Source organism: Chanos chanos, chromosome 1, assembly GCF_902362185.1.
Source record: "Chanos chanos chromosome 1, fChaCha1.1, whole genome shotgun sequence".
NCBI classification, from domain to species: Eukaryota; Metazoa; Chordata; class Actinopteri; order Gonorynchiformes; family Chanidae; genus Chanos; species Chanos chanos.
Window position 1 is genome coordinate 19,752,478 of NC_044495.1, and position 24,612 is coordinate 19,777,089.

At 41.2% G+C, this 24,612-nt stretch overlaps 1 protein-coding gene across 2 annotated transcripts in view; it reads right to left on the reverse strand.

Moving 5' to 3' along the window:
• Positions 1-840: 840 nt before the first annotated feature.
• The window catches only part of btbd11a (BTB (POZ) domain containing 11a), a 94,603-nt gene continuing 70,831 nt past the window's right edge, over positions 841-24,612 (reverse strand). The window contains exons 3-17 of one of the 2 annotated variants that reach the window (XM_030780038.1): positions 15,879-16,089; positions 12,587-12,739; positions 11,747-11,912; positions 9,477-9,566; positions 7,399-7,500; positions 6,320-6,413; positions 4,756-4,891; positions 3,650-3,873; positions 3,308-3,486; positions 2,831-2,936; positions 2,225-2,327; positions 1,897-1,978; positions 1,738-1,806; positions 1,360-1,473; positions 841-1,062 (exon numbers count right to left, since the gene is read on the reverse strand). In XM_030780038.1, the coding sequence (XP_030635898.1) occupies positions 841-1,062; positions 1,360-1,473; positions 1,738-1,806; positions 1,897-1,978; positions 2,225-2,327; positions 2,831-2,936; positions 3,308-3,486; positions 3,650-3,873; positions 4,756-4,891; positions 6,320-6,413; positions 7,399-7,500; positions 9,477-9,566; positions 11,747-11,912; positions 12,587-12,739; positions 15,879-16,089 (2,051 nt within the window). The remainder of the gene's footprint in view (positions 1,063-1,359; positions 1,474-1,737; positions 1,807-1,896; positions 1,979-2,224; positions 2,328-2,830; positions 2,937-3,307; positions 3,487-3,649; positions 3,874-4,755; positions 4,892-6,319; positions 6,414-7,398; positions 7,501-9,476; positions 9,567-11,746; positions 11,913-12,586; positions 12,740-15,878; positions 16,090-24,612) is intronic. The other variant, XM_030780047.1, reaches the window with a different exon arrangement.

The window sequence follows — 24,612 nt, forward strand, 5'->3', positions numbered from 1 at the left end:
GTTTTTAATCTAGAAAATACTTTCCTTTTGCTACAAAGCATGTAAATCCATCAAATCACAGTAAATCAAGTAAATAACTGGGATGTTGTTTAATGACACAAACTACTAAAGGTTTACAATAGCTGGACATAAAATTTATAAAACATTTCCTCCTGATTCTAATTCAAGAGCTGTCTTCTCCTTATGGATCATCGACAATGAAGACACAGGGTAAAAGCTATGCAAATATCAGTAATTTTCCATTTTGTTTACCTTAACTTGCCACAGTCAAACTTAGTTGGTCTTAGATGAGATTTGGAAACATCACTGGGAACAGATATTTGTCAAATGGGCCCTTCCGGACGCCTGGCACTGATGCCACGCTCATGTCTAGGACACACTGAGAGCTGCTGGGAACCCACTGCAGGATGCAGGATGTCTTCACTAACATCCAAGTAACATTACTAAAATGTTGTGTAAATGTTAGCTATTCAAACCTTGTTTGTATTGCTACTCTGTGCCAAGGACAGGTAGCATATGAGATGTCCTCCATAACACATGGTGGAAAAGCAATTCAAAAGCAGACAACCATGTCTTTCCATAAGTACGATTTTGGTAAGGATCTTATGTTAACCTCCTTAGATGAAACTTTTGCAATAGTATCAGTAAAGTGGGGCTACCTCTTCTGAACAGTGCAAGGATGTAGAGAATATTTCAAACAATGATGCCATTGCAGTTGCAGTGGTGTAGTAGGTTAGCATTGCTCGTAACACTGTGGAATGTTGTGAAAATGACATTCAGTGGAAGCCTCTCAGGAGCACTTTCACAGTTGGTCAGTGCTGCAGAAGTACTGTGAAAATGTCACACTATAGAGCCCTTGGAGGAGGAAAGGTGGATTGAGCGTATGCGAGTGACCAGGGTTTGCTCCAGGTTGTGAAGAACGTCGTATGAGGGGCCTGGGCCAGGGCTCTCAGCAGGAACCTCATACAGAAGCTGTTTGAAGTTCTCCAGCTCAATCAGGAGCACCATATTTTTCAGGAAATAGCCCTCAATAAAGGCTGCCAATTCATTTGCACCGAGGAACTGGAAACAAATTGCAAAACAAATCTTAACTGTAATTCAAGGATTAATCTTAAGAATTAATGCATAACTTTATGTTTACTGTGTGAAAATACATGAGAGGTACAAAATACACTCAGTGGAACCAATTTGGATATAAACGCGGCTACACAGCTAACACTATGCTGTTGTTATAAATGGCTTGAACATCATCTCAAATTTAAATGCACTATTTTAGAAAAGCTGCACTCTCCATAAGACTGCTATATTTATTCAACAGACTTAACTTAAGAATGTCACCAATCACAAACATTCACCTACCTTGGCATGTTTATAGATGTCCACACATGTTTCTGTGGTGATATTCTTGGAGCAGATGATCTCACAGTGTCGTTGAAGGGCATCAAGCTGGAAGAACTTGGCTGCAGACAGGAGCTTTGGAAATGTATAGAATTTACTTGAAACCTAATTATGTCTATCAAAAACCTTTCAAATTTCCCTTACTTTAAGATTATATGTCTTAAATAGCCTTTTATTTCCTTCAAATAATCTGAAGAGACTGGACATAGGTGAGTCAACGTCTAAGGAATGGACACATTCCTTAGACATCATTTCACCATTTTAGAACAGATTTGAAACTGGACATGGAGGAATTGTACGAAGGAGGGATGAAAAATAGTAGTTTTGAATGGGCAATACCTCCATGATTTCCGTGTTCCTGATGTGCAAAGATTCGGTACCACCACAATACAGGTATTGCATAACCAGCTGTAAAACACAGCAAGGAATTTAAGACATGGCATTAGACTACAGTGCAAAAAACAGAGTGTGACAAGGTCTGTTTCATCTTTAGATTACCTGAAAGATGTTGTACTTGACATGACTTATTTCAATACAGGTGTTCTCTGAAGCTGGTCGGTTGGAAAGCAAAGATTTAAACCTTAAAGAGAAGAACATGGAGTGAGGGAGAGTTAAAGAATGCTTGAAGTTTAACACTGGAATAATTAGAAAATGTTTCAGACCTTGAGCGTTGTAATGATTCAATTAAAATCTGAATTTAGGTATACTATATAAGGGTGAAGAATCTCAAAGTGAGGGTCACATTTCAGGTATTCAAAAGCACTGATAATAGACAAGACACATAGTGTGACAATGTCATTGCCCTATAGCACTGGTCTAATCTTACCTTGCTGAAGCGGTGAAAAGCAGCACTTTGTGGGCATAGAATGGTTTTCCTTCCACCAGGAAAGTCACGTCTGACATCTCTTTGTTATTAAGAAAGTGTGGATCTGAAAGGGAATATGAGATTGTATTTAAATTCATCATAAGTAAACCATGAAATTCTGATATGTGTCCTCTTACAGCAGTTACTGGTCTGTTTCCTAAGAGAGTGTAAGAGTAGTGAACAATTACATATTAATTAGTGCACATAAGAACATAGAAACATACAGAAGACTCTTCAGTCATATAACCATCTGCCCTCTAGATGGCAATATAGCAGCAATATTTCTAAGACCTCTTCCATTTCAAATGGCAGATTTAAATTCTACGGTTACTCAATCCTTGGGAATTTCCTTTGTGTTACTGCATCCTACTTCAGCAAAGCATGTTTGGATGGACATGAATGAACTCAAAATAAAGCTCAAAATGAACCAAATATTCTGAAGCCACACAGACTTTTTTTATAATATTCACTATTGACAGCTCATCCAAGACCAGTTTTATATAGATAGAAGAGCTGTGTATAGCTGAAATTTGAAGGCAGTCATACTGGGGAAATCCTGATACCCACCCAGGCGGGAGGTCTGCTTCCTTTTGATCTCTGTCAGTTTGGGGATTGGGAAAGGTCCATAACATTGAGTGAAGATTACTGACAGCTGTTGGCTGATAACTTCATTCTGCAGATTAAACACACACACACACAGACACACAGACACACAGACACACACACACATCAAAGGCAGAGTTAAATGTGTGAGCTTGACGCACACTCGCACGTACACATACAGTAACAACTTACAATAACTTGTACTTCATACAGCATCTACTGCTGTTTAACATGTCCACACACAAGAGGAAATATTTGAAAATGGCTTGTCTCATTAAAAAAGTGAGGAAGTGCAATACTTTTTATGCTTTAAAAAAGAAATAAGACAATAATAAATAAGATAAAATAAGTCCTTTCCTGCCCCTCAGGTTCTGTAATATATGCCATTCATTCATGCGACATCATTTAGAGAATAAACATAAAAAAGCGTAGGTGTTTGACCTTGCTGGCTCTAAGGATCTGAAACATGAGTGGCAGGCCATGCGTGACCAGCTCTTCTGTGTACTCGTCTTCCTGTATACAGCTGAAGTCTTTCAGCAAGCCTTGGATGAGCGGTCGCCGCTGCTGAAGGAAACACGTCCGCAGAGTCTCTAGCCAAGTGTGAAGTGTCCACGGCACGCCTGGTAAGGCAGACAAGTTCACCTATTCATTTTTCTTTTCATCCCTCCATCCATCCATCCATCCATCCATCCATCCATCCATCCAACTAATCATCCATCTAATTATCCATCTATCCACGTGCTGTCTCAGTTTTGATTTTTGTTTCCAGTGTAAAATACTAACCCAGGCTGCGGATGTCTATAGTGATGTCCACATGTCCATGCTCTGCACTGTGGTACATGGCTTCTCTTAGGGCCCTAAGTTTGGCCTTGCTCGTTCGCAAGGTCCCCTCTGACTGAGGAGCTCTCTTTTCACCTGGCTCAGAACCCTCTGCCAGGATTTCCTCCAGAGAGAGTACGTCCCCCTTATCTCTCTCAGCCTGAGACAGAAGCCTCCGGAACACATTCCTGGAGGAGCGTAAATAAGTGGTTTATTGTCATAGTACATCATTACATTATAGTGAAAAGTGAGCTGTAAACTAGACACTGAGCTTCTGAAGCCACACCAGTGAAATCTGCTGAGATCTGTTTTGATGAGTTCTACTGAATGACTCATTAAATCCCTCTGAGGGTAACATTTTCAAGGCCATTTATATAAAATGCTCACATGCTTGTATAAATAACTTCAAAATTATTATTACTCTGGGAAACACCTGCACTTAAGGACCGATATAAAATGCCTCTTTGGGGCCAAAGTCACAACAAGTCCTGCTTTGAATATGATTGAAAGTACAATTCTTGTCCAGGGCTCACAGTGTCTTCTATAACTGATTACCTTAATAACAGAGCATTGGAGCTGACTGTCTAATGTGGTATATTCAGTGCCTGGTGCATGCGATGTGAATTATAATGCGGTTTCATTATGCTGTGTGAAAAGCTGCGAGTCAATGAATAAGTGCCAAAGCTATGGATATGAGAGCCAGGGATGATGAGGACTGGCAATGTGGACTTATGATGAGTTTTCCATAAAACTTCACTGACATACATGAATGATAAAAACATGAAAAAAAAAACAAATGACAACATTCAAATTTGTTGAATGGATAGCTAATTTGTTGGATGGATAGTTTATGGTAATAATGATATTTTCATTACATGTATTGTTCAGTGTAATTAATCTAGAGGAAGGGAAAATGGCTGTTAGTCCTTACTGCTGTCTTACGCAATAAGACATAAAATTTAAATGTGTGTGTGTTTGTGTGTGTGTGTGTGTGTGTGTGTGTGTGTGTGTGTGTGTGTGTGTGTGTGTGTGTGTGTGTGTGTGTGTGTGTGCGCGTGTGTGTGTGTTACCTGTGGCCATGTGCTGCAGCTAGGCTATATGAATTCATATCCCCAAATGGAGCAGAAGAGATGCCATTGCGGTACATAGTGCCGATCATAGGATCTGCCCCCCTCTCCAAAAGCAAACTGACCAGCTCGAAGTTTCCTGTCAAAGATCCAAAACAATAGTACTTAGAAAAATATGCTTTTCTAATTACTGCTCTTGCACTGTTCCTGTTCCAGGTAGGATCTGGATAAGACAATGTTATATCGCTCTTTCACACTAACCTCCACTGCTGATATCACCTGTATAGACTACATGTCCTGTATACATCCATAAAGAATAAAGAGCAGGAACTATGGACTTATTGTGCCCTCAGCAGGAGATCATAAGTCAGTGGATACTAATGCAAGGGGTGAGTGACCCACATGTTACAAATAGAGCATAAAGAATGAGGCTTGATGGGCTTTAGGCCCAATTAGCATAAAATGTCCCAAGCTACCAACACCGTTCCTGCTGAGTCATGTCAGCATGTGCGTGTGTATTCATTAAATGTGTTCTATCCCTGCCACTTACGTCACATTTGGTGTTAACATGACAGTAAACCTTAGACTCAGCCCTCAACGAATCATCACATTTAGATGCCCTGCATTAACTGTACTGACTATCCAAAGTGGCACAAAATCAGGGTTTTTTTGCACTTAGCTGACATGTTATCATTAAAATGGAGGATAAAATAAATGTCAATAAAATTAAAATGAATATTTCAGAGGTCATTTTTCATTCATAGCATTCTGTTGGCTTTCATGCATCAAATTAAGCCTGGGAGGAAAACGCATTTACAGCAGTCATTACAATATGTTTCAAACATTCTGAGATTTTCTGTGATCATGCAGTCTGCTTGTCATCCCTTACACATTTCGTGACAAATGTCACCGTTTCCAGTGCTAAGCCTGGAGCTCATTAGCAAGCTTGTCGCTTTTCCGTCAGTAGTTTCCGCAAAGCTGGGAGAATGAACTCTCAAAACTTCCTCTTATAGAGTGCTCTGATCCATGAGGAAACATCAAGAAATACTTTAAGACCAAAAACTATAGCTATTGATTGTTTCAAGTGCACCTTAATACTTTAATGACAGCATTCTAATTGTAAAATCCTACAAAAATATTACGCCACAACAGTAAGTATTAAACCACCCCCAGAGAGTTATCCACGTCTGTTAAGCACAATCAGTAGATTATTCAATGACAGTGGTTACCACAAAAAAGAAGAGCTCATATTTTGTAAAAGCTTTTAACCAATTACATAATATAAGCTTTCTAAAAATGATTTTTTTTTCAACAAACGTTTAGCAGGAGATCAAACACAGCCTCTTATGCCCTCATTAAATCCAGCACAAGCTGCAATCTCTATTCTTGGGCCAAATGTTATCACTGCGACAGACAGCCCAAAATCTAGCCCCATAACAGTCTGTAACTATGTGTCATTGAAAGTTAGGCACTTGAAAAGACACCTAATTATGTAAGGGCACCACTGCAAGTACCACCATTTGCATGTCACACTGATCAGACCATATAGTGGTGGATGCTGTCCTACCTGCAGCCGAGGCCAGCTGCAGGGGAGTTTCAGCATAGTTTTCCACTCCGTCCTGAAGAGCACCTTCCACACTGGCTCGGGCATCCAAGAGTAACTGTTTGGGAGAAGAGAATCACACAAATATGTGATTTTTACAGTTATAAATGAGTCCATTTTAAGCTTAGTAGGTGCTTTACTGTGATGTCACCCTAACCCTAACTTTAGACTTGAGAATTACCTTTGTAAAAAAAAAAAAAAAGAAAGAAAAAAAAAGAAAAACCTAGACTAGCAGTAATGTATTATGAGTGTTCCATTTTGTTTAAAAAATAATGAGTAATGTTTGTTTATAATATGTAATGCAGATCCACATTAAATGACCCAGTTTCACTCTCTGTTACCCTTAATACCCTATGTGTGGGCAAAAGAGAATGCGGAGGAAGGACAATTCAGCAAAAATGACTTTTATTGTTGTGCATGAAAGCATTTATACTGCAAATTAGGGCAAGAGATGGGTCTGTGGATTATTGAAACTCTGTGTCTCATATTAGTGTAAGTAAACATGTATACACTTTGGCATCCCATAGTTTCTATTGAGCTGTAATTTTTCTTGTTTACTGTTTTTTTTATAAAGGTGTACATTTGTTTCTCTTTCTTCATTCAAAATGTTTGCAGTCACATTACTTTTTGAAGCCACTTTTTGTATAGCAACTGGGACCCTTTGTTTCAGTGGGGGGGTTTTTTGTTATGAATGAAAGGTTCTAAGTCAAGACAACTAACAGTTCTTTTTTGATTCCAGGCACTCTGTCTACCAAGGGTTTTATGGATTGGCAATGTAATGCTCCATTCACCGCAGTTTGAGTCTCTATGTTTGCAGAGACAAACAAACAAATGAGCTTGGTCTGAACTGCTCTAAGTAAATGGCTTCTGCATTCAGGCCTAATGCTTTAGCATGTGAGCGACACTAGCGATAGGAGTCCTCACCAGCTCAGTGGGGGGAGACTGTATGGACACTGTGTGTTTGCCATTATTATTATGATGGACCATAATAATAACCGAGGAGAGGTGCAAAGGTGGAAGGCATCGAATCACAGCGTCACTACCTGCACGACAGGGGCGTGTCCGTGCAACACGGCGAATGTGAGTGGAGTCCCCTGCCTCGTTTCAGGGTAAACTGAGGGGTGCTTGTGTACTGAGCTGGGCACCTGGGAAGTCATAGGTGAGGTTCAGGGAGAGACATAACCAAGCCATTACAGAGATTAATTTAAAAGACTTTGGGAGGAGTTAGAGAAAGATAAGAATGGAGGAAGGTATAAGTGAGCGATGGAGTGGAGGGCTGAAATCAAGTCCCAAATATTCACCTAACCCTCAAGCATAAAGCCCGTTTTTCACTTCATGTCTGCCATCATCCCATCTTAACTGACACTCATTGTCTTTTTTTGTGTCATTTCCTGTCTGCCAGTAAGACTCCCATATATTTGGTGGCTTCAGTCAAGGCCCTGACTGTGGTCTATAAAACTCATGTGTTTAGGAAGTTAAGGGAAGAGCAGAACAGGCTGCAGGAGAGACAGCTGGCAGGGAGAAGAGACGCAGAAGGGCTAAGTGGTGACTCATCAACAAAGCACCAAAAGCAACTAGACTGGCATTGCTGTGCTGGTTACTCCGAGTAGCACCAACAATAAAATCACTACTTTCACTGATTAGGTAACTGCGTTTCCGTACAGTTGCGGTTATCAAGTAATGTCTGTTGGGAAATTACTGTTTATTCTATTGAACCATGACTGGTAGTCAATGAGTCTACGATGGTTGGTAATGAGTTGTGACCGAACTGTATAAGGTTTGTTGGGGTTTCTAAGAATCCTTTTTATTAAGAAAAAGATCCCATCACTTCCCATCCCAAAAAAAAAAATACTAGGGAACAAGTTGGATTCACTTGCATCTCAGGGATGAGGGATATGTCAACTTAAATGGAAACTGATAGGACAAGCAATTAATATCAAATAGAAAGGTTATGAGGCTCCATGGTGCCATTTCATACATACATATTTGGTGCTTTGATATAGAGTTGGACCACATGCAGAAAGACATATTCTAAAAGCACATTTCTGTAAGACATTCACAACTGGGTAATACAGAGAACACAACTGGGGTCTGATCCATGAAGCATTTTCTACCATGAAAGTAAATTTGCAACACTTAATGTGTACACATGAACCTAGTTCATCTATACCTTTAGGATGGAATTCAACCCAAAAGATAATCTTCTTAAGCTTCTTAAATACACATTATTCATCCAGTACAGTAGACATTATTTTAGGATAATTTTGGTCACTGTAGTGAAACTCCAACAGATCAAGGCTGATCTGCCCTCTGTTTTATCCAATATCTTTTCCTGTAGTTTCCTTTGCTGTAGGTTATGCTTCATGAATGAGGCTTCAAAGGAAAGATTCACCATTTTTTTCCCACCACAGTGTTCTTACCTTCACATAACTTCATTGATGGGGATTTGGGTTAGTCCACTAGCTGTGACTGTTGAGTTTCTAGGTCTTAAAAATTAGCATCCTTAGCTAAAGATAATGGGAATGTATGATGGCATGATTTGGCTGGTTACAATCTTAGCCTCATTACTCCCACTGTGTCCAGCCCTAAGAACATTAATATCAGCATCTTTCGACTCAGCTCATCACAGCCAGCGGGATGTGTCAAATCACCATCAATAGAGCTGCTGTATGGCTGAACCACAATGGTCAAAAAAGACAAAAACCTAAAATTGGCAAACGTGTCCTTTAAGTGCATCTACATTAAGCCATGACCATTCCAATGCATGTCACATATCTTTGTGGAGCACACTTTCAAGTATTTATAAAAAGGACAAAAATGTTAATTTATGTTTACATCTCAGCTTTTATCCAATTTATCCATTATATAAGCACATTTAAATGACTATATAAGCATCTTAAGTATCTCTGTAATGTTGCTCTCGGAAACAGATTTAGAGATAGCTTAAGTAGACACACTTTTAGTTAAGACATAGCCACTGACTCAATACAATGCATGCCAAGAGTACAGAAGGTTGAGGCCAAACTGACACAACTCATGGACTCCCTGTTCCACATCACAAATGGCCATGACACAGTAACAGATTCTCCAGCTGTGCCCACAGTCTTCACCCACCACTAACCTGGCTGTTGATGTCAGCTCCAGCATCCAGCAACATCTGAACCATGGCCTCATCGCCACGCACACAGGCATACATGAGTGGAGTCATACCCTGCAAACACACACGCGCACACACACGCACACACACACGCACACACACATACACACATACATGTATACAGACACACACACACACACACGCACGCACACACACACACTGCTATGATTATGATTATGATTGTGATTATGATTATGATTAACAATCGGCGGGCAACATTTCAAAATATTTACTATTCAGGTCTTCATTCATCATAGAGCATCATTCATGAAGTATAATGAAGTATCATTCATGAAGTTTTCATAATATTCCTTACACTCAGATAATCGGAGGAAAAACACCCCAGAGGACTCACATGGCTTGTCTGATTTCAATTTATTCCTTACTACACTCTTGAGCTTGAAAGGTGGCTACAATACACCTGTAGCTTGCAACTGTAACACCCCCCTCCCCCAAACAGAAAGCAGGCCGATGATCGACAGGAGATGATTAATGGCTCATGTCTGCGAGACAGTTTCTCAGCTCATAATATTCATGTCATTCTGGGAATACCAGTACATCGCTAATTAATTCCAGACTTCAGCTCAATTAATTCAGCTTTCTACAACAGGTATTGTCACACAGTAGCTTCACATAATCTTACAAGTTACTAATAACGCATTACATAGTGACAGTTTGGACAGGGACCTGTCTCACTAGTCCCATCTGGGGCTCATGATCACTGACGACAAATGTCACAGATAGGGTTTAGTTCTTCTTTTGAGCCATGCCTCTCCATTCCAAAGCCGAATCTTGTCTTACAATGGATTATTAAAGGATGATTGAAAAACATCAACGTCAACATTTTCAGAAGTGTTCTCATTGTCAGACGAAAATGATGCAACATGAATGGCTTTAATGAAAAAGAATGCTACATTGCTAAGCCCTGCTGTGTCTCACAGCTATTATCATCACCTCCTTTACTAAAATTCCATACCAGGAACTGAGGAATTCCACATATGCTGATATGACTGTACTGTGAGGTAGTTGTGCACAGTGGTGAACATGGCACCTCCCCCTGAAGCATGATGGAGCCAGACTCAAATCAATTCAAGCTGTAATCAAATACCAGACCGTCTTACTGCCCATTCTTATGGTTCTATACTGGCGTCTCCCCCTTCATTTTACTAGTCAATATAATCCAGTCTGTCACCGCCACCTTGGCTTTAACCCTGCGCATTAGTAAAAAAGTTACTGCAAACATCTAAGCTGCTTGCATTACTTCTGCCATGTGCGATTCTGTGGTTAACACAGGGTGACAGATTAATTTAAAAAGAAAAAAAACAACTTTCTAGCATTTTCTAACCACAGAAACCACCATGTCTCATGTGAGTGATTAATGGAAAGCTTTATTTGGATTTTAAAAAAAACAAAAACCTTTTATTATGTATTGTTCTGGGTCTCTGAAAATCATCATGACAAATTGTAACATAAGGGCATCAAAATGATTCTTAAAATGTGAATGTCTTTGTTTCCTCTTTGTTTGGTCTAAGCCGATGATGCTAGTACGACTGCATCCGAATTCAGCATCTAAAAATACAGCTACTGATAAATTATCAATCGAGGGAGAATAACTGAATGTACAGCACAACAGTGTTGTTATTACAACAATACAGAAGGATATATTAAACCGTGATCTGTCACGTAAGAGGGGAAGATGAAATATGCAGTGTAATCAGTGTAGAAGAGAGGGAATAACATCCATTAGAACCATGTGTGGTTTGGAACAAAGAGGCATCTTAAGAAATCTGGGAGATCATTGTGTTTCTACTGCAGGTGTGCTAAGATGCTCTAGGGTTTTCAGACTGACAGTCTTGCTTGTGGAGCCTGGAAAATCGATTCAATTTAAGCTGCAACACACTCCTACCCTCTGTACAGCCAATATTTCTATGTACTGCAATTGTGCAGGTAATCAAGAATGATAAACACAAGTGAGCATAGAGGATTAATATATAAATGTGGCATTACATAAAAGTCATGACCATTTTAGCCATGTAGTCTCAGCAGAGCACTTAGACATGTAGCTAAAACTGCAAATAGAAATGCAAAGATACCAAAAAAATCAAACAGATGAACAGATTTTGATTTCCACTAAAAAAAATCTGTAAATTTGTAAGCGAACAAAAGTGTGTGTGTGTGTGTGTGTGTGTGTGTGTGTGTGAGAGAGAGAGAGAGAGAGAGAGAGAGTTTCTGACCTGTTCACTCATACTGTTGATTCCATCTGGTCCAAGCAGGTTGACTGCTTGCTTAACCAGGTCAGTTCGACCACAGTTGAGCATGCGGAAACCCAGGTCCTGCAGGAACTTGGCCTCTGTGGACGCAGCATCCAGCTTGCGAGAGGCACAGAAGCAATCATCTGCTCTGTGGACAGAACATAGGGAGCACATCTGTCCACCATGACCTTACTAACTGATCACAAGCCAGTTTAGTAGTCCTGTTTATAATGTTGCAAGACAGAACCATTTTCACTTCAGTTCATTTAAACTAGGCATTGTCTTTTCTTAGCAATGAACAGCAACATAAACTACTTCATATTAATTACAATCACAAAGGTATGCAACAGATAGTTTGTATTCTCATAGATCATTAAAATCTTATTTTGCTCTTCAGGAAGTTATAAACTACAAACAAAGCTGGCTTTGCTTCTTTAACACAAACATACTTTACATACTTTAATTTTCAGATGTTTTCTAAAGCCAGGCTTGTAAATTGAAGGTTCCTTGTGTTTGGGGTAATTCTACTTATTACTGATTTTAATCCTTTTTCCATGGTGAAAGTTGCCCTGAAGCACAGTTTTGTTCATCCAGATAAGCCTTTATCATAGCGATCACACTCACCTGAATAGAAATTCATTTGCATAGAATTCAAAAGAAACACATAAGAGGGCAAAAGCAGGGAAAAAATATGGGTCCTTCTTTAGTGTGATCTCATGTAATAAGAAAGAAAGTTTGAGTGTGTGTGTGTGTGTGTGTGTGTGTGCGTGTGTGTGTGTGTGCGTGTGTGCATGTGCACACGCGTGTGTATGTGAGGCATACTTCAGTTGTCTGGGCTCACAGTCCACTCCAGGTAGCAGTAATCTGGCAGCTTGGCGGACATCATCGCTGTCCACTGAGAAACTGCGTCGGTGCTCAGTGTGAGCCACTGCCACCCGGATCCACTCCATTAGAGGCGGCAGCACAATAAACGGCCTGCAGGGGGCAGCAGAGAAAAGAAGCACACAGCACACCCTCAGTATCAGGGTGAGGCACTTCATTTTGCATTAGAGACCATTTGCTATCAACTATTACAACTAGCAAAGATCAGCACTGCCTATTGTCAGTGTGTCAGTAGCGCATTGGTTTGATGACTGAGAGAGACCATATGATGATGGGAAGGGATGTTCTCCCTCACTAAGTTTTTAAATATTTCATTAGAAACACATTAGCTCAGTTCGTGATGCTCAGTTTTGAGGTATGTGTGTGGTCCCGACCGAGTACATTTTACATGCGTTGCCAGATTAATGTATCCACTGCTGCTTTTTCCCACCGGCAGATCATGGGAAGTCTCCAAAGAGACTGCATTCTGCTCGAAACAATATTTTCAGCTGCGTGTGCTGTTCACGGGAAAAGAAACACACATCTCTTTTGTTTGTACTCAGAGGCTGGCATCTCACAAAGATAACTGTAAACTCTACAGCTGGATTTCTGTTGCTTCTAATTAACATCGCTAAGCTGCCTCTAATTAGCACTGCTTGAAATTGGCAAAATATGAGAGCCAGCTTTTTCTATGTCAGAGGTCTTTAATCTGCCATTCATTATGGTAGAGGTGTTTTATTCCTGAAGATGTATCTGAATCTCAAATTATAATATGGAAATCATTGAGAAACTATTTCTACACAGCACTCAATATGAGATGCAGCAAGAAAAAACTGCACTTGACCTTCGAATTGACTGGCTTTGAGAGAAGTGCGGCATTATTGACAGGATAGTGAGACAATGAAAATGTTAAGTTTTCATTTGCCAAATAACTCTGAAACATGACAGACCTGAACTGGCATGCTAAAGAATTGTATTAAGATTTAAAATGCATCTAATTTATTCTTGAAATCATAGTTCTGAAACAATGACACCACAGTTAATGGCACTCCTACATGCTACAAAGAACACAGCCTTATAACATTGTCATAACTGTTCTTTATGTTCCATGTATACATATCAGACATTTGTATTGTTTGGTTTGGAACACAAGGGTCCAAGGATTCTTACAATGCCATAAACCATGTGAACTATAAACTACAAAAGATCACCCTCAAGGCCTTAGTAAAAATCACTGAGCTAAAATGGAGCATGTCAATGGAAATTTAAAAAAGAACTCCATAAATTTCTAGAATTATAATTGTTCTGCCACACTTTTTGGGCTGCCCCTTTAAATCTAGCTCCATACATAATCAGCAGTTCTCCTCCCCGGACACCTACCTACCACGGTTTTGTGTGCCAGGAATTTGAGCTCCACCAAAACCAACCACAAATGCTCTCAACATCAGTCCCGTTTGACTAATGTGTTACTCACTCAGCCCCTCCCTTCAAACCCATTCCTGAGCAAAGAGAATGCATCTGAACCCAGAAACACATTTCCTAGTCATTCCATTCTGGAATTAAAAGTGAGGCCCTGTGTGGCTTGAAACCTTGTTCTGCTTTTTGTCAAAAACCTGGAGAATTTGGTAAACAAAAGTCCCCAGCACAGAAATGTGATGAAATGTAAAACTGATGAACAAATATGAGCGACAGGCTTTATAAAAGGAATATTAATTGGGCTAAATAACCAATCAAAAACATTCACTGTGATTCTCCACCTACCACTGAAGTACACTGTTTATGAAACCAGAGGTAAAAAGAAAAAAAAATGTTGATGACTATTTCACACGTTCAGATGCTGAATACGTGATAGTAATAAGTAGAGAGAAATTGTCTTTTAACTTGCAGAGGTTGAAAAAAAGCTGTCCAATAGTGATATGTGTTAAAGTGAAAATGTTCCAGTTTCCACAGGGCAACTGGCAAACAAAATTCTGTTATGAAATTGAGGCCAAGTGTTGCTTTAAGAATGACTCAGTACTCATCCAAATATCACAGCCATTAAGCAGCAAAGATTGGTCATTCAAACCATTTACTCTGAGTCCTCTGCATCTTGTCTGTTGTTGTGGACAGAAGTGGAGGAGAGCACTGCAGTGTATTTGACCTTCATGTTGTCCTGCATGCAATTCTAATCGAGACTGTGGAAATGTCACTGAACACATCAACAGATACTCATTCAGTTGCTGACATGAATCTAAGGCCTAAACCTAAACGCCCCCTCCCTTTGTTCTCTCTCTCTGTCTCTATCTCTCTTGAGTCAGGAACGTGAACATCTATTTCTCTTTTGTTCACTTCTTCTCTCTTTCCCTCACTATTTCACTTTTACTTCTTCAAATTCATGCCTGTGGACATATGATTTTGACCTTAGGTCTCCCACTTTCTCTTTCTCTAACCCCATCTCATTTATCTCTCCGTTGCTCCTATTACTTTAAGCTCTTCCCATTTCTCATAGGTTGTTCTCATGGTGAGGAATGGGGAAAACAAGACCAGCCTTCTCTAGGGATGCCTGAAGCTCACTGATCTGTTTTTCTGTCCAGCATTGTTCTCCCCAGAAAAGTCTTTTTATCAAGTCTAAGAGGAGCTCTGTTAGCTAGGAGAAAAGGAGGTGCGGCAGCTTCCTTAATCTGGTTCGCACTTTCTAGGGGAGTTCAAAGATCCCCTCATAAAACACACAGTTAAAACCCTCTCTCTATCACTCACCTGATGAAGTCTAGTGTCTTCAGGGTTCACTACACTAAAAAGTCATTATTATGGCCTTAAAATCTAGACACTTAGCTCCCCTTCCATTAGCCTGCTGATGACTTGTATATAGTCCACTAACAACCCCCTGAACCAGCTCACAGGTACGATTTGTGTGTCAACCCAGTAGGATATCAACCAGGGTAGCAACAGAACATAAATGATTTACTAGAATTTCCACCTCTGTTTTGGAGCCATTCACATTCTTGTATACATTTAGTCTCTTATCTAGAGCAACTTGCAAAAAGGCGCATAGAGTTTCACAGATTAAAAAAATGCTAGTTGCTACAAAAAAACCCAAATGGAAATCCAGCTCTAATTTTGAGTTTAATGTGTCCTGATAAACCTTGTAGAAAAACATTTCATATGTAAGTTTGACACATTCTGAATAGTTAATACATTCTGAATTGAATGACCGAAGTGATGCAGTTCAAGTGAAATATGATCGCCATACAGTGTGTTTGTTTACAGTCCTCACCTCTCAGTGTGTAGGGTGATTTTGGAGGGCTCCACATTGGGGTTCTCCCACTCCATCTGGGGGCAGTGCATGAAGTAGCAGAGGGTATAGAGGGCCTCGGGCTCCCAGTGGACAGTGCTGGCAGGACGGTTCTGGTGCACAGGGGTTCCGTTGCTAGGGTTCTTAATGTGGAGAGGCTGGAGGTGGTGCATGGCACGTGACACCAGATCACCTATAACAGGCAAAATAGTGAAGTGTGTGTGATTACATATTCGTTCTTCACCTCATGCAGTGTATGATATATTAATTGATTTATTTTGAAATAATGTCCTTAAGCATTTAATGTCCTTGTGTGTTTAGACTGATATGACACAATGTGTCATAAATACATTTGTCACATGTATTTGTGGAATAAAACATATAATTTAGCAGAATATAATGCATACACACACACACACACACACACACACATTATTAATCACATTAGATGCCTGTGCTCTTATCAACATAAATCCATATTATGCTGTGGTTGGGTTGCATTATTCATTATTTGAAAGTGAGACTGAACAGCAAAGAACAGGCAAAGTCACCTGCAGATTACATCAGTGGACTAAAGTGCTCCAGGCTATTACATATGCATCAGATGAAAGTATTACACACCATTCGATATTATTCAGAGGTTTTTTATGCAAACTTGAGGCAAATCTCTCTCTCTCTCTCTCTCTCTCTCTCTCTCTCTGTCTCTCACTCTGTCCATCTTAAATTGTGAGATAGAGCTTCCACAAAAGAATCCAGTTACTCAGTGTACATCTGCAAAAAATGCGGTGACTGAATGATGAGATATGAGAATTGAGCACGTTTGTACAGAAACAAAAACAAAGCAATACAGCACTGCATTTCTCTTCTCTAAATTATGTCAAATTTATATTTAAAAACTGATCATTTTTCCATTGCACTTCTCATCTCCCATAGGTCTTTCTTGATGAGCTCTCTTGGGATGTAGCAGACAATAATTGTGCTGTTTAGAGTCAATGCAAGTGCTGTAGTCTGGTCCTCTGGTCATTTTTATCATAATAACTCAATTAATCATATCAAATTTACTTAAACATTTATTCTTTGGTAAATCTGTGGTATGAGATCAATGAAACTGAAATCACACATGTGCACACACACAACACATACATATATATACACACACACACACACACTACCTCCACAACTCAACCTGATTCCACTCACAGAGTATCCTACACTCAGACAGTGCAGTCAGCCAAAGTAAACGTGCACTGTGACCTTACACATATTAAGTCAAATGTCAGTTTGGCTGCTCTAAAATGTTGATGGGAGACCAAACAACCTCAGACCAAATGAACATGTCTTACACACTGTAAGTAGAACAAGAACTGTCTGACTATATTTATATTATATCAAGTTATTCAACATTTCAGCAGTTTTCTTACCCTTCATCATCCTGATCTACACAGAAGGGAATAACTTGTACTGACTGAAAACAAAGTCTGGCAAAGGTCAAAATTTGCACCTATGCCAGAACACTGAAAGAAATACCTTGAGCCCAGCCAAAGTTTTCAAATATCATTTGCAACCTGCCAGCCCCAGCTTGCTTTAGATCAAAGGTGAGGCAACCGCAGCACGAGAGCACCCATCTAACTGTCCTCTGTGTCCAGCTGCTGTTCTTCAGAAGTGTTGGGGGGGGGGGGGGGTGCGAGAGTGCAAGAGAGAGTGAGAGAGAGAGAGAGAGAGAGAGAGAGAGAGGCATTTATTTTTGTTTGGGCTTTCATCACTGAGGAAGTTGGCATTAACATTCTATGTTCCAGCAGAGCCAGTTAGTTGTTGCTCCAGAGTCTTTCAGAGAAAAATGCCACTGACTTCGAGCTCCATAAGAGAGTGTGAAAGAGCAACTGAACAAGCCATTACATAAAAAGAAGGCTACCGCACCTCGAACGATTTTCTTTCATCCCTGTAAATCAAGTATCGGATATCTGTTGGTTTATATACAGTGGAAGTGACAATCATGCATGTACATGCATGATTAAATGAAAGCAAGACAAAAACACACAGCATATGTGGAAAAGAACAGTCTACACCAACTACTATAATAACAGCCGCACAAATACTACTAAACAACCCCACAACTACTACAAAAAAACTACTACTTCACAACTACTACTAAAAAACTATTTCTCTTTCCCAAATACACATTAGGACACTTATTTTACATATGTACACTACTGGCCCAGCCACTGAGGTGAGAGAATATTTCATTAAAACATGAAAAGAAAACTGAGCTTTGTTTGGCCTATTTGTACTTATGCATCAAAAACATTACAACTAGTCCAGAATCAGCTGTCAAGGTCAGGAACGGGCAACAGGCTGGTAGGGTCAACCTAAAACATCACCTTCCCCTTCTTTCCTGTCAAAGGTGATTTGGCCCAACCAAACAGTAGCCCTGCAGTTTAGTTTAAGCACACTCCTCCTACATGGGTGGCAAAACACAGCTGCAGGCTCTACAGGGCGTTGAGTCCTGAACATACCAGTCATACAACAGCAGGGGTCAAGTGAAAAACAAATGACCTTCTGCCTGTGAACCACCGTGTGAATTAAAAGATGTCTAAAACTGGTTTTCACAACCTTCAAGATTGAGTTGAAAAAAAGAAAATGAACATCAAGAGAACACCATAGCTCCATCTGTCAGAACCAAAAGGATATCGTACCTCATCTATCCTCCCTACAGATTCTTTAAAAATGCCTATAAACCTTTGCTAAGATGCAAAATGCTGTACCCAAAATTTGTGGTGGCATATTCTGGCAGTTTCATTTCTTATTCTAGTTACAAAACTTCAAAGAAACTGTCAGATGAATATTTGAGATCACCACATAACATGCCTCATGGGGATCCATCAAGATGAGTTTTAAGGTTTGTCAGGTTACACTTGATCCATCGCACAAACAACTTTGAAGACTGTAGAAGAGTTTATCGAATTTACTTTTTGTTAAGTTGAGATGCAAGAATCCCCTTGGAAATGAGGGTAGCCCCATGGGTGTGATTCATCCTTGAAATTGCTCCAATTAAAGCTCCACAAATCTTTCCCTTCCTGTATCTCCACTTGAAAGGAAAAACTAGAGAGGCTAAATGACAGATATGCGACGTGGCCTTTTCTTCGCTAATTGTTCTCACGGCTGTTGCGGTTTGGGAGGGGTGAGGCTTGCCTCTCTCCCGTTTTCAGTAATTATTCTCAAGTCGTTCACAATGAGCTCCTCTCAGGCACACCTGCATTCATCATGAGGAACGACTTTCCACAGCTCCCTCTCTCTTCCCTTCGCCAGCCACGGTAACAGTAATAGGAGGCGTAATTATGGGGAACAGATCACACCCTCAGTGAATATGACACAGCAGGGGCAACCCACAAGATCGTCCATTTGGAGAAGCAAAGACCACAAGATTATTAATGTATCATTTTGTATGACATTGTAATAGTGGTGTAACTACCATGGTGAAGCATACCTACGCTGTACTTGTCTTAAACCCCTTTTGTTTTACATTGTTCCTCTATCTTATTCAACTTATTCTCGCTTGCAAGCCGAAACTCTTGTCAATGTTCTGTGTGTTTTAGGTTAGATGATTTTCTCTGAAGATTCGATTCTCAAGTGGAGGTGAGAGCAATGAGGGACGCTCACAGGAGAACTTCACTTAAATCGCAGTGATCTCATAATCCTCTTGTTAAAAACTAGCAACAGACAAAAGACGGGAAAAAAAAGTAGAGAAGCCGTCATATTGGAAAGGAAGAAAACTCCAAACACTGATCTTCTTGATTTATGAAAGTTTCTATAGACCACATACTCTAAAGACTTTCTAACATTGTACTGCGTTTGCTGTGACGCATCTTGATGCTCTACAGTTTGACGCTTGAGGGAGCTTCAAGTGGACAAAGTTGAGGCAGAATCCCTTACACAACAGCTTTTTCATCTGTACCGACTTTTCAGCAGCTGAGTGGTATTAGACAAACCTGGGTCCTTTGAGACTTTCTCAAGAGGTTTCTTGTGGTGGAAGTATTTTCTCCAGCATACACTGCATGACTGTGTCATCTTCTCCATCTACTTGTGGTGAACAGAAAACATTAGAATAGACTATATTTGATGAGATTTGATTATATTATATTAGATTATTATTAATATACTGAGATAGGCCAAACCCAAACGCAGACAAACACATTTTCAGAAGATTCTGAGAGTAAATTTTTAGCATTCATTTGCAATAGGTGAATTAAAGTTTTTCTCATAGTAGACTATTTCTCCTTCTATCTCACAATGACCTCTTGGGCTACTGTCACAACCTGCACCGCCATTTTGGACTTTTGGTTTGCCATGTCTTTGTGCTCCTGTTCTTTGTCTGTCTCCGCCCCTCACCTGTTCCTGTTTTGTCTCATTATTACCTTGTTAATTTTATCCAATCCTGTGTTGCCCTGTTCAGTTCTCCTTCTATTTAAGTCCTAGTGTTTGCCTTGTACTTTGTCTATCGTTGTTTGTGTTTTAGAGCACTCTGTCATGCTGCACCTTTTGTTATCGGCTTTTGTTATTAGTTTGCACTGTATTTTGATCTTCAGTTCAAGTAAAGTCTTCCGTTTGTCACCATCAACCATCGTGTCTTGCACTTGGGTCCTGCACCACACCACAAGCGTGACAGAACGATAGACCAAACAAGGACCCAGCAGACACTCCTGTCTCCCGGGCAGAGACGGTTCCAGCTCCTGACCTGGGTGCGGCGGGGCTCCCTCTCTCGGTAGGTTCTCCAGCCCCTAACCCGGGGGGGGAATTTTTTGGGGGGGGGCTCCCAGCCCTAGACCCAGGCACCACATGGACTGTGGTGCTGGGCCCAACCATCTCTAGGGCTGTGTCCGCTCCTGGGTCTCCTGTCTCTGCCACCCTGAATCCCCTTCAAGCAGTGAATCCGAAGGCTCCATGGAGGGTGCGCTGCCTGGCGCACCATGGAGGGTGCGCTGCCCAGCGCGAGGAATGCGCTGCCTGGCGCACCATGGAGAGTGCGCTGCCCAGCGCGAGGAATGCGCTGCCTGGCGCACCACGGAGGATGCGCTGCCCGGCGCACCATGAAGAGTGCGCTGCCCGGCGCACCATGAAGAGTGCGCTGCCCGGCGCACCACGGAGGATGCGCTGCCCAACGCGAGGAATGCGCTGCCCGGCGCACCATGGAGAGTGCGCTGCCCAGCGCGAGGAATGCGCTGCCTGGCGCACCATGGAGAGTGCGCTGCCCAGCGCGAGGAATGCGCTGCCCGGCGCACCATGGAGAGTGCGCTGCCCAGCGCGAGGAATGCGCTGCCCGGCGCATCATGGAGAGTGCGCTGCCCAGCGCGAGGAATGCGCTGCCTGGCGCACCATGGAGGATGCGCTGTCCTGCCCTGTTCCCGAGGCCGCTTTCCCGGCCCAGGTCAGCTCCCGTGCTGACGCCCTGTCCTGTTCCCGAGGCCCTTTCCCCGACCCAGCTCAGCCCTCTAGCCGACGTCGAGGCTGTTTTGAAGAGTCTGCTCCGTTCCTGTTCCTCTGCCGGTTTGGAAAGTCTGTTCCAGCCAACCCCTCACCTGCTCGGCCGCAGAGGGGGCCCGTCGGCTGCAGCACCTTCGGTCATCCCTCTGTGCGCCCCCCCACCCACCCGGTCTGTTCTGGACTTTGTTTTTCTTTTGGGCCGTCTGGGAGCCGCCCCTTAAGGGGGGGGCTCTGTCACAACCTGCACCGCCATTTTGGACTTTTGGTTTGCCATGTCTTTGTGCTCCTGTTCTTTGTCTGTCTCCGCCCCTCACCTGTTCCTGTTTTGTCTCATTATTACCTTGTTAATTTTATCCAATCCTGTGTTGCCCTGTTCAGTTCTCCTTCTATTTAAGTCCTAGTGTTTGCCTTGTACTTTGTCTATCGTTGTTTGTGTTTTAGAGCACTCTGTCATGCTGCACCTTTTTGTTATCGGCTTTTGTTATTAGTTTGCACTGTATTTTGATCTTCAGTTCAAGTAAAGTCTTCCGTTTGTCACCATCAACCATCGTGTCTTGCACTTGGGTCCTGCACCACACCACAAGCGTGACAGCTACTCAGTCACTTCAGGTATTTGCATATACACATAATTTGCTCCGTCTAAGTCCCAGTTTAAAGGCGTCATGGGACACTAAGTGCCTGCTTCATCAGTAAATCACGGTCAGCAATTAATTCGTTATGCTTCCCAAGCTGGTTAATGAGTCATTGAGACAGAAAGTCATTACACATTCAATTAGTTGGCATATATGTGTGACTTACTAAACGGCTATGGTGTTCAGTTCTCATGAGACAACACTATTCTCTGCACAATACAGTTTGCGTTGACCTTAAATATCGATTGGTTTCATCTCACTGCAAACTTTGAGTTACCCATCTGTGTGTAAGTCTATAAGCAAAAGGCTGATCGACTATTTAACATCTCCATTACTGAAGGCTATGCTGAGAATAAATGGGTCATTCCAAGGTAAATTCTGACAGGGCATGTATCAAATTTAATCACTCTCCTAATTCATCTCAGTTAATGTCTCATTTAAAACAGCATTTATCACATGCTAATAGTGAATACTTAGAAGAAACTTTGACCATCATTAGCAATAAGGAGGGAACAGACAAAGGTAGGGTGGCACTGCAGTTTCAAGGTAAAGGCCATGATCTAGCATCTGGAAGCCTCTGGATCATTAACTAGGTACTGGATGGAGGCTGGCTATGTTTTTAAAGTCAAAGTCATTTACTGTTGTGCCAATGAGCAAAGTATTCAGCCTCACGTCATTGAAGTTGTAATGAAAGTGCACAACTCTTTTTCTCACTCACTAATTATCTAAGCCGCTTATCCTGATTAGGGTCGCGGGGGTTGCTGGAGCCTATCCCAGCGCTCATAGGGTGAAAGGCGGGGAAACACCCTGGACAGGTCGCCAGTCCATCACCAGTTCAGACAAACACACTCACATTCATACCTAAGGGCAATTTAGTGTCTCCAATTCACCTAACCTACATGTCTTTGGACTGTGGGAGGAAACCCACGCAGACACGGGGAGAACATGCAAACTCCACACAGAAAGGACCCTGGCCGCCTGGCTGCGAATCGAACCCGAGACCTTCTTGCTGTGAGGCGACAGCGCTACCCACTGCGCCACCAAGCCTCCCACAACTCTTTTTCCTTCCAGATAAATGACAATATAAAATCATACACTGGTATGACAAGACTATACAATTCTTTCACATCAGAGTACATACCCTTATTCTGACACATCTGAATGCATGGTGATGCAAATACACACATCATTTGCAGTATGCAGTTTCTTGATTCTTGGTACTTCAAAATTCAATAGCTGCACTGCGCCATGTATTGAACAGCTGATTCTAAAATTCTTCCAAAGTGCTGGAGAACAGGTAAAAATGGTGAAAGGAGCCAGATTGGAAAGAAAAACTATTTAATACACTCTCAAAAGTGTATCCATAACATAAGCCCACTTTGAGTGGAAAAGGGTGTTTGAGTCCAAACTGGTCTCATGTTTTATTCATGTCAAACTGTGCCTTTCCTCAGAAGGAAGCCTGCACAGCAGTCCCAGCAGCAACAGACTGGGATTAGTGAGCTGCAGCATTATTTAATGTGTTTGCCACTGGGCCTCATTTCCAGATGAAATTAGCCATACTGTTAGATAGACATCAACAACAGCATAACTCTGAACCTTTTAGTGAACTCGCAGAGGAACACTAAGGAAGACAAGACATCTATCATTTATCATTAACTTCCAGCAGCAACAAATATTTTTTACTGGTTCATGTGGGCAGCTTTCCACTTATTTTGAAACCACATATCGTTATGGAGGGGCTTTGTCCACTCTAAATGTGTCAAGGGAATTTTTTGGGATCACTTTTAATACTGAGGCAGCTAGAAAATGGCAAAAGTAGTGGGACAAAACACTTGAGAAATGTAGGGACCCTGTCTTCCCCCACATTCATGACAAAAATATGTCTCAGTATTAACTACTAATTTAAAACCAGCAGGAAACAGTACTAGGGCTACCCAAATTACTGCTGCTTGGAGTAATTATAGGGTTTTCCTTTTGCTGGGAAATAATGGTGCCATGTCGAGTGCTTGTAGCAATCTACTGAGGATTGTTCTGGATGTGAAATGGAAAGAGATAGGACATTCACAAGCATTACAATTTTGCCATCTTTTCTTTGTCAAGGAATTTGCTAGAGCAAGTCATCTGCTAAGTTTAAACATATAATGGGGTACCTGTGCAGCTATAATGTGCTGACTGTTAAATGGTGCTTCTTTGGCCCTCAGTATTTAGCTCATTTTAATGTCTTCGCACACTGATTACCAGTATAGTAAAACAGTCTATGAATTATTAATAAGAACATGAAAATAATAATAGTATTACATATCCTGCTCCTTGGTAATACAGCACTACTGCATAGCTTGTGCCTTTGAGGTGATTTCCCAGTATATTTATGTATTTACCTTAATGGTTCAAGATCGGTAAAATGTGGAAGTCAGTATTAAAAATGAATTTAATAACTAGCCACTATCTTCATTATACTACAAAATTTCAGTCATGTCAAGTCATGTTCAGTTCAGTGAAATTTGGCCAAGAAGTTTTCTTTTTCTTTTAGGGCTGCTTCCATGGTACCTTGTCAGTACCTACAAACAACGCAATCAGCATGTCCTATTGTCAATGCGAATACAATT